This window comes from Zingiber officinale, chromosome 5A, assembly GCF_018446385.1.
Source record: "Zingiber officinale cultivar Zhangliang chromosome 5A, Zo_v1.1, whole genome shotgun sequence".
Classification (NCBI taxonomy): Eukaryota; Viridiplantae; Streptophyta; class Magnoliopsida; order Zingiberales; family Zingiberaceae; genus Zingiber; species Zingiber officinale.
In genome coordinates this window covers 124,372,426-124,389,826 of record NC_055994.1, presented here as the reverse complement: position 1 = coordinate 124,389,826, position 17,401 = coordinate 124,372,426, and the positions used below count along the sequence as shown (strand labels likewise).

General features: G+C 36.5%; 1 protein-coding gene across 6 annotated transcripts; it reads right to left on the bottom strand.

The window, feature by feature from the left end:
* Positions 1-740: 740 nt before the first annotated feature.
* LOC121981583 (carboxyl-terminal-processing peptidase 1, chloroplastic-like) lies at positions 741-16,130 on the bottom strand. 6 transcript variants are annotated; one of them, XM_042534177.1, is made up of 16 exons: positions 15,675-16,130; positions 14,499-14,618; positions 13,677-13,814; positions 12,958-13,062; positions 12,688-12,856; positions 11,846-11,922; positions 9,121-9,165; positions 5,930-6,013; positions 2,852-2,890; positions 2,718-2,780; positions 2,104-2,233; positions 1,971-2,034; positions 1,716-1,874; positions 1,520-1,544; positions 1,248-1,400; positions 741-1,116 (listed from the first exon to the last, which is right to left on the bottom strand). In XM_042534177.1, exons 1-12 carry the CDS (start codon positions 16,092-16,094, stop codon positions 1,979-1,981), a joined length of 1,446 nt encoding a protein of 481 aa, XP_042390111.1. In that variant the 5' UTR covers positions 16,095-16,130; the 3' UTR covers positions 741-1,116; positions 1,248-1,400; positions 1,520-1,544; positions 1,716-1,874; positions 1,971-1,978. The 6 variants fall into 6 exon arrangements, with proteins under 6 accessions (XP_042390111.1, XP_042390110.1, XP_042390108.1 ...); XM_042534176.1 differs by having other exon boundaries at positions 1,248-1,544; positions 1,716-1,888; XM_042534174.1 differs by having other exon boundaries at positions 1,248-1,544.
* Positions 16,131-17,401: the final 1,271 nt, after the last annotated feature.

The following is a 17,401-nucleotide window of genomic DNA, read 5'->3' as shown; positions in this document are numbered from 1 at the left end:
AGACAGGTCGGGCTATGCAATCTCTGACTAGCCGACCGGGCGAAGATCTCGAGTGGGCAGAGAAGTCTGTCGGACAAAGAGATCGACCGGGCGAGCTGACCGAATTATTACTCGGCCGATTTTATTCTGCATTAATCTTGAATTCAATGCATCCGATCACAGCAGCAAAAGATCTTGGCAAAACATGGCAAATTTTGACCAACATTCGTGTGCGCAGGTCACGCTTGAGTCAACTTGGTTCAGTGCAATCCGGGTCCTAGATTTGCAGGGCCCTTGCGTACCCACACATGAGAGAGAGCCTCTCCCTATGCATTTGTTCACATCCTCAATGTATGTGAATCAATATAAATCAACAAAAATACCTTGAAACTTTTAATGTGGGACTAAAGTCTCATTTACAATGAAATCTCTTTCCTCTTCCATTTCTTCTCCATTCACTTATTCAACATGAAGGCCATCACTCGCTCCATTGCTCTACAGACGCAGAACTGATTGGGTTATGAATGAGAATGCCCATGAAGATATTCGAAGGATTTCTCTTAAATCAGAAAGAGATGACAGATGAATTAAAGGAAATGAGATTGCAAATGCTCACACAAGGAGCAATTCAAGAATGTATTAGCGTTTCCAAATATCTTCTAGTGTCACTAACTGCATTGAAATGAAATTTTAGCATTTCTTGGTGATTGATTGATGCCATTGTTCATAAAATTCCTGGTGACTGATTGGATTTTTTTTAAAATCAAGTATGTCCACCAAGTAAACCCAAGAAATATGATGACTCTTAATGTGGCGACCAGCATCACCAGTGGGAACTAAACCCTAATTGCTTGAAAATGCACCCTACTTCTTACCACCACACACGAAGCCCGGGGCAAAATTGGTAAAATTTAGTGCCTTTGAATCAACTAATTGGTAAGGCTGATGTTTAAAAAATGACTTGACTTTGTTCACTGAGAAAGACGCATGGCTTGTATCACAAGGTGCCCTTGTAAATTGATTCTAGATTACAAATTATTTAGCATTCTATTGAAGATGGGTGATATCGATGTTGAGAAAATTTCACTAATTGCTTCACTAGAAATGAAGTAAGAACCATCGGGACGATTCTCTCACCTGTAAATGTGAGAAGTGAAGCATTTATTCAAAATATGCAAGTTAAGTTCTTAGTGGTAGAAACTAGAAACAATGCAATGCTATAATCAGAGGAAGATCAATCTTGAGCAAGTGAAAAGTTGTCAATTTACCATCCAATTGAAGTACTCAACCTCAGCAGGAATCAAAGTGATTTGAGTTGTTCGGGTAGGGTGGGGAGGAGCGAATATAAGCACTCCTTAAACATGAGGAGGAAGAGGAGTCTATCAATGATAAGTTGGGCAATCTTACTAGGAGATTTGTGACTGAGACAAAACAATTTAACTATCAAAGTCAAGCCTTTAGAAACATGGGAGGCTTATTAATAGGGAGGTTAAAATTGAAATATAATTTTTTTCGTTGGACATTTGGACTTGAACATTACATTGCTATCACCAGAGATAATCCACCTGCCAAAGGGATAAATTAAAATAGTTCATAAGTTGTAGAAGAACCAATGTGCAAAAGGTAGAGATTGAAATGGTGCAGAAAAATGGTTGTTCATTGAATTCCTAAAGAAGTCATACAGTTCAAATTAGTTCATCACATTGTTCTTTATATATGAGGAGCAGATCACTTACCGGAGAAAATTTGATAGTAGCATCAGTGTCAGAAAGAGGAAGAGCAAACTGCAAAGCCATGGTTATCTACTGATACATTTTAGATCACATGAAATAAGTCGAATGATGTTGTGTTGATGGCCCTTCACTTTGAAAGATAATTAGCCACCTTTGCTAAAACTGCATTTGAAAATCTATTAAACATTGGATTTGTTCTTGTTTACTATTCAATAAGCAACAAAGTCTTTACCTAGAAGGAAGGATAGAATTGTATACCTGCTATTTCAACTTTTGCCTTCGATATGGCACTGTGAAAGATAACTGATCACCTCATTTAAAGCTGCTTTGGAAAATTCTATCAATCCTTCGATTGCCTTGTTTATTATTCACTGAACAATGAGCTCTTTACCTGGAAGGCGCTGGAAATCAGGTTCTACTCCATTTCCATTGATGTCCTTGTTCTTGGGTGTGACGTACTTTCCTACGGTGACAACCACACCAGATCCATCATGAAGCTCGTAAACAGATTGAATTAATCCCTGCAAAACTAATTGGTTAATTACACAACTAGGTGAAGTTGCAAAGCATAAAATGGAAAATAGGCAGTCATACAAAGGTGTCCAATTGGTTTAACAAACATAGATTATACTGTCTAGTTGTGAAACTTTTTGAAAGAAATCAAATTCTGAAGGTTCCTTTCTTCAGTTAATTTCATTTGGCTGGATCAAGTAAATATGATAATTACTTTGAATGGGAGATATAATTTCTAAATTAATATAAAAAAAGAATTAGAAGTTAGTTTAAAAGGCTAACTTAAGAGCATTTGAACTTTTGTTCAGCTCGGTCAGCAAGTAATGTAGCCTAACTTGTTTGAGAATTCAAATCAAACCAAACCAAACCAAACCAAACCAAAATTTTCTTATATGTAAATTGACTAACAATTATAGTTCCTTTTTGTTTGACTTTGTTTGAACAAGAGAGTGGAAGCAATTAGACAAAGAGCTCATGTCCAACAGTCCAAACCTTGCCAAAAGTCTTTTCTCCCACAAGAACAGCTTTGCAGTTGTCATGAAGCGCTGTAGTGACCTGAAATTAATAATCACATGATTACAGACTTCGAGCACATATGCAGAGGAAAGGAAATTTGAACTTATTACAATTTCACTTGCACTTGCAGTTCTGTGATTAACCAGGACCTGCATGAGTAGAAGCAGAACATTAGCCATTCAATGATCACAGTATGAAGTTTAAAACGAATGAAAGTATGACTGGACAAGAATGATGTAGTAGAATGTTCTAGGAACAAGAATAAGACAAGGCACAACAATATTGTACTGTTGCCTCCAAGACGATCAACGTGCTTTCCTACATACTATTAGAAGAGGGTAGAGGAACCGAGATGCTAGGATCAGATAGTAAGAACCTTGGAGTTTAGGTTTAATAAAAACACTTTAATCCTATATTCAATTATAGCTCTTAAATAACAAGTTTAAACATAGTGTTCTGCCAAAATAACCATCGGGCAACCAAATGGCTCATTCAATTTAACACTAACCAAGATCGATCCACAAGTTCAAACACAAGTGGGCCCAATTCAACAGAAGATTCCACCTACCATTACATGCCTATAATGGCTATGACCGAACTCTAGCAATCCTGAATTTGTATCTTTGATTTCCTCTGAAAAAAAAATTTATTATCTTGCTACCTCTGTCTATTTCTGAACCATGTATCCTGGTTTCTAAGTTCAGTCTCTATTAACTCTTTACAATTTCTTAAAATAGGGCAATCTGAGTGAGCATCCTGCTTTTTCGATATCTTTTTCAGAACAAAAAAAAAAAATGAAACAAAAGAATCCCCCTCAAGTTGTGCTGTGAGAACAATGAGATGTCAGACAATATAGTGGGACAGTCTAGAGTGAACCAAACTTCCTCCTTGGACAAGCGGAATAGCTTATAGTAGTCCTCACTCCCCCACCCAAAGATACCTCAGCACAACCTCAGGAGGAAACGCCACTGCTGCTTTGTGAGAAGGCAGCACTGCGTTCTGGCTGGGTCCTCTGCTACTCCATCAGGGATAGCATCTTCTGCCCTCACCAAGTTAAAACAAAGAAGAGAAAATGATCCTCTCAATTTTCGTGACAGTTTTATCTCCCAAGTCTGGAATGAACTTTTTTGGTTCTTATTCTTCTGTTTTTATCCTTCAGCAAGCAATCTATTGAGTCCTTTCATGACAATAAGGCCTTGGAGCAAATACAACCGAGGGTGACCTGTCCGAGCAAGCAAGGCCAGTGAATTGATGTTGCGATCCCACAATCATTCAGTCAGAATTACTCAGGCAACATGTTTTGATGATAATTTCATACTAAACAAATTTGGATCATGAATTTGACTATCTTGGTTATCTCAGATATCACAGCAATGAAGCATATACCAACAAATACCTCAAATCAAAGAATGTGTCTGATAACAACAACAACAACTAAGTGTGTGTGTGTGTGTGTGTGTAGAAAATACCCAAACTTTGGACTAAGATCAGCATGTGTGTGTGTGTGTCGAAAATACCCAAACTTTGAACTAAGATCAGCAGGTATTATATGTCATCAGGAAGAAAACACAATTTTGTAAGTTCTGAAGCTATTTTGCGATCAAATACAACTTCACAATTCTGTACGAAACTATATGTTAGCTATCTAGGAGGCTCCAATATTTTACTGAAGGGTAACTTTTGCGCAGCCAATGAATAAGATATAAGACCGTAGGCTTGAGTTTACCAGATACATTAGTTAGAGGCATCTTACTGCTTGAACCATCTAAAGAAGTATTCTTACCTCCCCAAGATGAATAACCAGAAAAATACAAAACAAACTATCAGTTCAAACAGAACAAACATGGATGGGATGTGGAAGCACAAGCACAACAGTGTCTATAAAGTTCTCCATGTTGATAGATGGGTATAGTAGTAGGTTTTGGTCTGCATACTGGGAAATGCTTTCTAGAAGGTTTTGTTTATTCTACATTAGCACTGAGTTAACAAATCAGTAAGTATTTGAAATTTCGCAATGATGGTTCTTATATAAAAAAAAATAATTTATTTGCAACCTACATAGAAAATTATATTTCTCAGAAGTTTGAAGTGCATGTAGATGAAGGCCAAAGAATAGTGCAGGAGAATGACCCATAGGTATACAAGGTTTAAAATTTCGACCCGTGCCGAGGTTTCGGTCTCAGACCAGAACGATACGGTTTCGGTATCGTATTATGCCGTGCCGATACCGTTTCGATATTTTTTTATTAATATATAATAATTATTAAATAGATATGTTTATTGTATATAATTTTAAAATAAATTGTATATTGATTTTATATAAGTTGCTTGAACAACTTAATATGGTTAAAAAAAAATAATTAAATATAATTTTCTTTAAAGATGTATTAATTACTTGAATTAAAATTGCTATATCATAATTATATAAATTAATTGTTTATTCATTTAATTAATTATTAGTTTAAATCTATATATTTAAAATGGTAAAAAAAATTAAAATGTAAATTAAACAGTAAAAAATAATAATAATAAATTATTAGAATATAAATATGATTTATTAGAATTTTTTTTTAAAAAAATTAAATAAATTTAAAACAGTAAAAAGATTTTTTTAAATATCAATTATTTTTTTAAAAAAAATTTTAAATATATTTTATAGGGATAATTTAATTAGGGTTTATAAAAGCCTATTCAAAATATCACACTTAGGAATTGTTTAATTAATTAAAAAAATTTCGTTTGTAACCGTGTGCCCGATCTCGCGATCGCGCGCTGCGGAGCGCGACGCCTCCGCCGGCGGTGGAGGCATAGCGCGACGCTTCCGGCTCCAGCGGAGGCACCGCGCAATGCTTCCGGCGCCTGCAGAGGCGTCGCGCGACGCCTCCACCGCCACCGGAAGAGTCCTGCGACGCTTCCGGTGGCAGCAAAATTTGTTCTCCTACTGTGCCGGTTTCGGTTTGTCACCGGAACGGTAAATTTCAACTGTTTCAGGCGGCACAGCTCGGCACTTCAAATCTTTATAACCAACCTAATTGTAAAAATAAAAATATATTTTCACACATTGTCAGAAAAGTTAATATGTGAAGAAATACTTCATAATTAACTTGAGATGTTAGTATCATATGCACAAATTACAGACCTAAAGACAGTTGCTTAATGAAGAATAAGAAGATGCAAAGGTTGCTTACGATGAGAGGACTAGCAATAAAGGGTGTGTTTTCTGCAACAATACTCTTCTGGATTTCAGGATCCCTGCCGACTGTATGGATGACCTGACAAATTTAAAAGGAAATGTTGAACAAATGCTAATTCATCTCGAAATGCATATCAATAATATATATATATATCAAAATACTGTAGCTAAGGTGATTTGAACCACTTAACATAAGGTTAAGAGGATACTATGCAGGTTAGGATGCAAATTGATGGATGGTCAAGATATAATGTTGTTTCTTGAGGAAGAGTAATGTTATGTATGAAAAACAATCACATAAGGAAAAATTAGACTAAAGTTAAATTTATAAAACCCTAAAAAATCATGGGGATGAGATGACTACAATGCATCAGTTAATTGTCCGAGAATGTACTTGAATTTAATAAATTCAAGCAGTGGCAGCCTGGAAGGGGAGCCTTGGCGCAACAATAAAGTTAAGCAGCCGTTGCAAAAAGGTCACGGGTTCGAATTTTGGAAACAGTCTCTTGCAAAAAAGCAGGATAAGGTTGCATACAATGGATCCTTCCCCGGGACCCCGCATGGTGGGAGCTTCGTGCACCGGGTTATCTTTTTTTTTTTTTAAGCAGTGGCAGCCTGCATATAAGTGTTTTGAGTACATGACCTAAAATGATCCAAGTCAATGACAGTCAAGATCAGAGACCAACATATCATGGTAATTCCAAGTTGATTTCAAATGAATCTCACAATACAAGATGGAAAGAAACTAAAGATCAAATTGAGGTTTAAAATCTGAATCCCTTGCCAAATCTATGTTCAAACGTAGTATGGTACAGTATGTAATGTGCTGACATATATGAGAATCAACACGTAGCAGCCCCAACTGATGGTGGTAACCTATAATGTAGCCCAAACTGAAAGTTTTTCTTGCAAAAAAAATAATGAAAACAGAGCAAATGAAAAAAACTTGTTTCTTTGCACCATCAGCTTGTACTGACTACTCTTTTTCAAAATATTTAAAAACAGTCCACCCCTCCAGATCCTTGTGAACCTATTAATGAGCATTTATCATGGCTTGGCTATGTTTGTGTCCATTGGAACATATACAAACCATTAACTTTATCTAGCTTGACCTCTCTAACTTGCAGTTACTTCAAATAAATTCTTTTTCTAATTGCAAGTAAAGCCGTCATTCAAGGTATTTAGCCTATCTTCACTTCCATGACTGGCTATGTAGCGTTGGCAAAAGAGCTAGTCCTAAGATAAGCTGAGATAATTCTCCATAAACACCTCTGTATAATCTGATGGTTTCTTCCTAGAATATGGATCTTGATTCATGAACATATGAACTTATTTTTATATCTTATTTAATTGTTTTCTTTATTCATTGAATGCATTTTACATAACAGATACCTGGAATTGACTTTTGGTTGTTGGATCCAAAGCTCAATAGGCTTAGAAAATGCTGACCTAGATCTCTCAGGTATAGGTATGCTAGTAGATTGCAAAGGATTCTGTGGTTCTAACCATGGTTTAGACCACCTCGGGCCCAAGCCGGCTAAGGAACATTTTGTTGGATGGATATTGGTTGCCAGTGGGTCGAATGATGGTTTGTCACGATGTAGCAATGGCCAAGTGTGTAATCACTTCCTTTAAGGCTTAGTTTGCTCATGCCAATGGTGTACAATCAAGGTCTGGTGAGATTGACCACTAGTTTGCAATTTGCATTGTCCAGGAAGAGTCAGTGATCTCTCTTCGAAATGATGTTGCTGGAATCCACCAGCTAGAGTGTGCAAATCTAGATGCTGAAACTTCTTCTGCAAGGAGAACAAAGATTGTTGCTACTAGTGGAAGAAGGGAGGCTTGTTGCTTGCTGCAATTCCAGTTGAACTCGAGTGAGTTTGTTAGCCCACTCTAACCTTGATATAGACAACTCCATAACCCTAGGTTGGGCGGTCTCTTGAGCTTTACCCAATCAGACTTGATATTAACCCTTAGTTTGCTTTGATGATCTGAATTCTACCAATTCAAGGCACTGGTTCATTTGGTCCTATTGAATCACAAAGTTGCACCACTTAAGCTGAAAGTCACTCATTGGCGCTTTCTTCCTACTGGAGAACTGGTTGTTGTACATTGCATCTCAGCTTGAACATTACTTTCTATATGAAAACAAATTAAATATACACCTTAAGTCATACATTGCGTCTCAGGTTGAACATGACTTTCTATGCGAAAGTAAATTAAATATACACCTTAATACGAATTGTGACAATGTGAATGTATGAAGTGTGCTAATAGAGTACTCCATGTGTCATGTAAGCCACGTTATCCATGTCTGCTTGTGTGCCGTCAACACCTATAGCCATTTGTCTGCATGATTGGATATGGCACACTACTCATGTGCATTCCACATGACCCACACCTTTTCTAAGACAAGTTGTATTTAAATATCCTAGAGTCCCTCCAAAAGCTAGATATGGGACTAAAGTTCCAACATGAACTACCCCAAGCACCAAAATATTTCTTCTTCTCTGCACCACACTGCTCAAGTTTGTTATTCATGACTCCGCCATGGGCACAACCTCCACTAACTTCACTTTTTCCAAGACACTAACTTTATGGGTACATTGCAGTATTGCACTCAAATCTCCTAAACTCTCTCCATAAGGTAGTTGTGGGACTAAAGTTCCCATGAAAGAAGCTCAATTCTTTCTCTTGCTTTGAAAATCATATTGAAAACCTTCTATTTAAAAATAAAAATAATAATAATAACAAAAAAACACTCCAACATATTTAGATGCTCCAAGCCAGGCTAAAAGCCTAGTCTTCGAGTGTAAATTGGATAAAATTTCAGGGACCATTCATGTGTTTTCCTCACTAGAAAAGGAAAAGCATTACTGTAAGATGAATTCATGTTAGGTAATGCAACCCTGAGAAGCAATAATCCAGAACTAGAATCTGAGAATCATAAGAAAGAAGCAAATAGATACAAAGAATTTTGATACAGGAGGCACAAACACTAAGAATTTTGATATTGTCATGGTCTCTAATATCATGAAAAGAGAAGAAAGTGTATACAAGATCAACAGAAATCCATTAAAAGGGCATAAAAAGAGACAAATATAATTAGATTGAGTTTTCAATTTCATTGATGGAGATACTACAGTTAGGAAAATATTTCAACAAATCAAAATTTTGATCACATACCATTTCTCCTTTATTTAAGAACAGCTTAGCAACCTCAATTCCAGCCTAGAAAACAACTGCTGCATTAGGTACGGACAAATTAGTTGAATATACTTTGAAGGAAAATATGCTGATCCAAAGTCATGTGCAAATTTTCAGCAAAACAACTAACTGAAAGGTTCCAGCTTGACAAGCAATCTCCGACATGTTACCACTGGTACAGGAATAAAGGGGAAAAAGAGAAAACTATATGGTTATGATCGAACCTCAGAATTAGAGTACTGATAAGACACTATAATGTCATTAAAAACTTCAAATTGAACTTCCATAGACCATATCTGTCGATGACATTAGTATCATCAAATTACCTATTTGCTCTCAAAAACAAGGAAGCCATGTAATCTTAAATAAGATAAATAACCATCAGTTAAAACAGTTGTCCAATATCCAGAAATACAAATCATATTTTCTTTAGATTGCATAATTAAGCCTACTTCCTTTTCAGTTTTTGTTAACCATTTCTCTTCAACCGCTTTGACTTCATCAATGCTTTACTCATCAATTGCCAGTTGGCTATATGTGAAACAATGATGACATCTCATCTTCAATATGTTGCTAAGAGAGGCTACATTTGTTTTGCCCCCTTACTTCAATGAACTTGGTTTTCTGAAATTTCAACCTCCTGACTTTGAACCTGATATACTATTAACCTTAACCATGTATCCAATACTGTTTTCTCAACCAAAGTTTAGTCAGCCAAAACATTTCATTGCAAATTACTACAAAAAAAACAACTATCCTATTAATCTTGAACAAGGAGAATGGATCAAATTGACTGTAAATAACATTACGACCCATAAGAGTTAACAATGTTAGATCAGTGTTCTTTTTTAGCTTATTCAAACAACATAAACAACGGATTCTTCTAGTTCTGGGAATTGGCACTTATAGTACAATGGATTCTTATAATGCAGGGGGTCTATTTGCAATGTTTCATATCCTTATTATCTGTATAGGTATGGGGGGAGGGCTACCTAGGGTTCCATGAGAATTATTTCCACCCAAAAATGATATCCAAGCAAGAGGCTAGGGGGTCAAATCCTACATGTGTCAAAATGAATCTCATCCGATCCGGTGGTAAGGACGGGGGACCCTCGTTGGCGGAAGGTCAACGACACGTGGAGGTCAAAGGTCAAGAGATTCAAGACCCGATCGACCGGACTGAGAGGGCCGACCGGCATCAACCAACCGGAATGAGATGGCCGACCGGAATCCCCCGAGCCGAATAAAAGACAACCCGACTAGGGGTCGGGTTTCCGACGCTCAATGTGAAAAGGTTTCAGGGCCGAGCGGGATGTCCGTTCGGCCGGGGCACAAGGCAGCAAAGACAGGCAGGAGCAATCTCATCCGAGCATACGACCGAGAAAGAAGTGATATGTCCGCCGAGCGGCCGAACCGCTCGGCCGCTCGGCCCTAGAACAGACAGGAAGCGCAAGAGGACAAAGGGGACAGGGGATAACATCATCCTCGAGACGTCTGCCGCCGACAGGTAGCAGAGTTGGCGGTCGAGCCGTACACAGGATCATACGGTGGAAGCTTCCACCATCACATCCGGGATATGCTCGAACGATTGCGGAATGGCGTCAGAGGTACTTTTCTGACATGGGCTCGTTAAGGTAGGTTTGGGGAAGCGTGCACGCATCGAGAAGCGTGCCCGCGCCTCCCCGGGGTCCTATATAAGGACCCCAGACGTCGACGAAGGTATGCGCGATCTCTCACTGTAGCCACAGTTACGCTGCCTCTCTCATTCCTCGTTGCCTGACTTGAGCGTCGGAGGGCCGTCGCCGGGAAACCCCTCCCGGCTCGGCTTCTTTGCAGGTTCGCCGGAGATCTACACCAACAGTCGGAGACAGCGGAGCGTGCCACGTCCCCAGCGTCCATCGACTCAGCGCTCGGACAGGATCATCATCAATGCATGTGTTGGTGTGTGGGAGGTGCGAGCCAATCACACATGCAACGAGAGTGTTAACAATATAAAAAAAATATCCATTTCCTAATAGTATAAATAAATAAATTCATCCATTTCTTAACAGCTTAAGCTTTTGAGATAAGTAGTTAATCAATCAATTTTAATATTTAAATAACTATATCATAGGTAAAGATTTGTAGCATCAGATTAGAAGAGATTACAGAAGAGAATCTTTCTCAAGAGGGGCAAAACAATACCATGTTATTTATTTTTCACAATCCTATAGATATATCTTGTAAGAAAACCACAGAAATGAAATCATCACATAAAAAGAAACAAGATATTCAAATTATTAGAACCAGTCAAGAACTCAAGATAGACTAACTCAATTGATAGTCTGATCCTCCATCAGTTATTCATTTCTTCAAGAACTTTTTTGTGTGTGAACAAAAAAGTTCAATGTAACAGAAAATGCTAGTAAATTCACAGTTGAAAACTGATTTCATATTTTATTCATGATCATCACATAATATTTCTAAGCTATTGGGTAAAACTAGAATCGGGGATCACCAATCAAATTAGCTACTGTTAACGCGTTTAAAATCTTCTGAGAAATCAATCAAGAGGATGGTCCAAAAAGATGGGAAATGATTCCATAAAGTAAAAACCAAAAAATTAAAATAAAATATAAACAGTCTAGATAAGATTGACTTGCTAAATAAATCCTTTTAGCTGCATAAATCAATTAATCAATAAAAGAGTAAAGAGCAGCCATACCTGCACTAGACCACCAAGATTATCCTTAAGGTCCAAAATGAAATATGATGCACCAGCATCTTTGAGTCGTTTTAGTGCTGCATATCAGGAGCAAGATTGTCAAGATCGAGATCCTAACTAGCAACGAGGAGGGGTCAATACATTTAGGGCATGCACTCTAGGATCCTACAATTAATTACAATACTTTTAAAACTATATTTACATTAATAATTTACCACAGTATAACCTTTATGTAGTAACATGAAGCACCATTAAAGTTATTTATTAACAAAATATGAACAATGTAATATAATTCTATAAGATTAATGATAAATATAAGATTGATGAGATTGGCAAAAGTTAGAAAGCAATCTTCTAGTTAGAGATATAAATAGTCCCATATAATTGAAAATTTTTTCAAATGATATGCACAAAAAAAAACTTTCAAAACACTGTTCACTTTAAATTGTCTTGAGTGGATGTAAATATATTCCATCCAGTAAAGCTTTGTTGAGATCAATATCCCATAACATAACAGCAAGGAAGCATAGAACAGAATGTAGGTTCGTAAGTTCCTAGCCTGACTCATATCCTACTTGGGATAAGAATAGTTTGGGTTGCAACATCTTAAGATTTTCGAATCACAATCTTGATTACCACAATCAGAAAAAAAAGGGACAATTGACAACTCTAACTTGCTGATATAATTGGGTAAAGCTAGACGAATACAATTGACTCAGGGGCAAAGCCTAGAATGGATGCATGAGTTCTCAACTCAGCCAGAAGAGAAACTAAATTTGAAAAGGAATTGACTTTGCATATTTTTGACTTCTGAAATTTATCAAAAGATTAATTTAGCACACCTATCACCAAATCTTTCTTTGCCAGGGCATTGAATTCTTTTATGCGTATGTATCCAACTGAGATGTCTCCAGCTTCCAATTTTTCCAGCCGATAGAAAATAGGAGAATGGGCTACAAGTTGCCTCTCAATTTTCATAGACTGTATGGGGCCACAATTTCCATGTTTAACCTACAAGTATAGCAAGAAAACATGAGTTGATAAATTATATGCTCAAAACTAGGGACTGCAAGAAACAACCTGAAAAGATATGTGCATCATTTGCACCTAACCTTAATCACAACAAATGTTTCCTGTGGACCTTGTAGCAGGGAGGAAACATCGAATGCTGATTTCCCTCTAACATCTACGCCATTAACTGACAATAGCTCGTCCCCCTTTAGAGGAAAAAAGGAATCAATGTGCTAGAAAGACGCTATTACCTCCAAATTGAAATAACTTGACGATTTGAAAGGTGAAGAAAATCATTGGAAAGTATAAGAATTCTTGTGAGATAAGTAACAATAATTTAGTGGAGGCATAGGCAAGAAATAAAAATAAAATAAGGATCATATGGTTGAGCATCACAGATAATATGACAAACACTTTAGTATATGATTAAATGCCTACACACAGTATTCTCTGAATATGGGCACAGTATCAATTCCAACAGATCTATGTGGAACTGGAGGAAGAAGCTCTATATATATATATATATATATATGAAAAACACTAAAAAGATATAGGCAAGATGTAAACCACACTGGGTAGAGTCATATCATGTTGATAAAATGACAATGATTGAAAGTGAATCATGTTTAACCACAGAAACTTTGTAGTTCCTTTTCCAGGGTATGCTCCTGTTGTTATCAATAATATAGGTAATTTCAACACTCAGCCTCTCTTGGCATGGCATTTTATACAAAAGTAAAGATCCTTAAAAATGTATGTAGCAGGATCAAGATGTCAGAAATATTTTATTTAAAATGCATAAATAGAATTTAATTATCACCTGTCTCACTCCAGCAGAATAAGCAGGGCCATCTAGTATAATTCCCAACACTTTCAGTTTCACATTGCTGTTATCATCAGGGACTTCCCTCAGATTTATTCCAATCCCAGTAACATCGTACTTTGCCATCTTTGAGAACTTTCGATGAGGACAAGAGCACCATGCCAACAAACATGAAAATTGCAAACCTTCTCATTATATGCAGAAATAAAATATTGTCATGAGTTAGCTAAAAGGAAGTGGAATAAAAATTGATACAAGAGATCAGATAATTCACTCCAATCACATAATATTCCATTTGAAAATAATTTAGCAAGACTAAAGAAAAGGCATGAAATATAATTCAGATAATGATAATAGAAGAATTGAAGAGAAATAAAATAGAGAATGTATGAGTAAATTTACATGGAAAGCTTCTTTTCAGTTAATGAAAAAGGATTAAAAAGTGACAAAAAACAAGTATCCTTCCATTGATCAAGAACAGTAAAGTTGGCAAGTTTGTGATTGACACTAAACTAGAAACTTACATAGTCAATGCCAAGTTTGATCTCCATACATCTGATAGGAGAGATAATTAATAATTCAAGGGAACACAACATATTAGATTCACTTGACTAGCTCTCAATATTTGTTTCAATCTTGATAACTAAGGGGTTAATGATCTAGGCATTCAATCTTTCTTAGGATCATAATTTATTTATGATAAATTAGGGATCAGTCACCAAAGGAATTTTTCTTAATTACTCAAATATCACATGGAATGATGATGAAATCTTAAATATCACATTGAATCACAAGGGAAACTCACATTGTGAAACTTACTTCTGTTGGAGAGAGAAACCGAGTGTACGGGTCACCCAAGGTAGCCAACATTTTCTTGATGATATCATGAGCTCTAGATCTTGTTTGTATTCTGCTACTAAGGAAGTCCTGCTTCTTTTGCTAACCAAGAAATAAGTTAAGAAAATAAGGGTGAGTGAAATGATTGCTCTGATTTAAAATGCAAGCAATGTAAGTAATCTAGTACTTAATTAACAAATGTCAGCGAGCTCAAACGAGGTCATCTACTTAATAAAGCAACCAAAATAAAGCAACCAAGTCATGGTGCTGACAGGTGGATAGTGGGCACAGGTCAAATTTAAGAAAACTTGATTCTAATGGTTGAATTTAGTCAGCTAAAAGAATTCAAACTCAAAAATTCAAAATGAAAAAAAAAAGTATTAAAAAACGTGTGTGGTTCAGTTCAGATTTTGGGTTTCCATAGTATATTGAGTGTGTATGTGTGTGCGCAAGTGCATGGTATATGATATATGACATATGACATTAGATAGATATTGTATATCTTAAATTGGGCAACGTTCAAGTTTTTCAGGTTTTATATACATATACAAAAACCCAAACCAACAAAATGCCTGTTGTTGGATTGGGTCATTTGGGTTCCATTTTCCAGATGGAGTAGTATATGTTGGATATTTTGATCAACTCTAGTCAGTTCCAAGACTCACCGTCTTAGATGTTGGCTAGTGTCAAACTGCAACAGAAACAGAGTTGCTCGCTTGACAATACAAAAATCAAGAGATCCATCAAACCCAGGAGATAAAGAGCTTGTTAGAAAGGAAAATGGGGAGCCTCTAACATAAACTCATAAAAATCGTATGTTAGTGATCCATCATCATCATCATCATCATCATCATCATCAAATTGTATTTGTTCCAACTATTTGGAGTTTGGCTACGTCAAACTTTGGACTTCCACCAAAAAAAAATATTTCTCGATGATTCCCAATCAAATATGCACATAGGGAACTGCCGCTCAGATACTCGGTATCTCGCTCCTTTTCTTTTTTTTTCAGAAAAAAAAAATTGCGAACGGCGATACGTAAAAACCATTGTTAAATCACGATGATGCTAGTGTGTTGGGTTTTGGATTGGTTCATTGAAATTCAGTATTGTTTTACTATCGAGTAAACTTTAACACAAGCAAAAGCAAATCCGATACCATCCAATTCTCTTGGGACCAAGTCCGGCCTCCGGCATCTGGAAGGAAGCTCTCATTGACGACCTCCCACGCCTCCTCCACGAGCCCCTTGTTCGTGATGGACTCCGGCCTCACTTCCGCATGGTCCACCACGCCGTCTTCCTCGCGGCAGAGGGCGGGGGAGGGGTCCGCGAGGCCGAAGGCAGGCGAGACCACCAGGGACAAGGAAAGGGCTCCGGCAACGGTCCGAAGAAGAAGATTCCGGAGGTGGTGCGAGATGCCGGTGCCGTCGTCGTCTCCGACAAGTTGCCGTCTGTGATTGTCGACGAAGATGCTGAGGCTAGTGGATCTGGAAGAGGAGGAGATTAAGAGGGATGAGAAGGTTCGTGGATGAGCGAGCGATGCCGGCGGGAGGGGAAGCGAGCAAGGGGTCGATCTCATCGTCTTGTAACTCGCTATGGGTTTGCTCGCGATAACCGAATAAATAAGTCAAAATATCGTCTTAATTTTTTCTAGATTTTTAAATTTAACACAAATATGAATTTATGACTATTTTATATATAAAAAAACTTTCATTTATGTAACGCAATTTAAAATTAATTTTATTTGAAAATATATTTTAATATAAATTACTGAACTAAGAACATAAATGGATTCAAAACAGAATTAAAATTAGAAAAAGTACAAGTTATAAGATCGAAAATGTAATTTACACGTTATCTTTATTATATTATTTGATATTATTATCTTATCACACACATTACATCTTTAATAAGATAAGTTCACATTGTAACTATAATTTTATAGCTCATATATAAAATAGTTATAAATTGTAATTACTATAATGAATAGGTCCACCTAATTAGTTAAGGATTTAATTCATAGAAAATATTTGCAGTTGTTAATATAGATATTTGTATTTCCGTAATATACAAATAAAGTATTATAAATAATATATGAATTTTTATCAACTAAGTTAAAATATTTAGACAATTCTTCAATGATAAAAGTATAACACAAAAGTCAAAATTATTGTACGGTTAAGCTAATTCATTCAGATATAATTAAAAAATGTAAATACAAACTAAATTTAAATTGATGATACAAGTCAAATCATTTGTAAAATTATGGTAGTAAGATAATGCATTTTTAAGCTAAGCACGATGACCTACCTATATCATGCTGTTTAAGTTAATTTAACCACGTAACTTTTATGAAACTAAGTTAAACTAAGATACTTAAAATTTTTGAAAACATATAATCAAAATAATTTTACTTTAGAAGACAATGGATTATTTGACATTTCAAATATTAATAATTTTGTAGTCTTAGGGTCAATTCTTACTAAACTTATTCTTCCAAAAAATATATACCAGCTAAAGGGACGAGAGCCTTTGTCGTAGAGGAGATCATGTAGTCGCCGGTGAATACAAAATGGAGGTGGGCTGGTGAAGTAAAAGTAGGCTTTTAAGTCGTTTTCGCCAATGAAAACTAGGGTTTCCAATTTCGCAGCTCAAGCGGAAGCGAGGTCGTGTCAAGTTTTCTTAGAGGAAAATGAACGATTGGTTGGGTGAGATACCTCAAATTGTCGTTTAAACAACAACCCTTCTTCGGACAATCACGCGACCACACACGTGGTTTTTAGAAACGGTAAAATGAGAACTGAACCCATACTAGACTGCACGATTTGGACAATTCAAAATACCTACTTGATTTGGAAAAAAATGCATAATCACCTATGCTGTTTT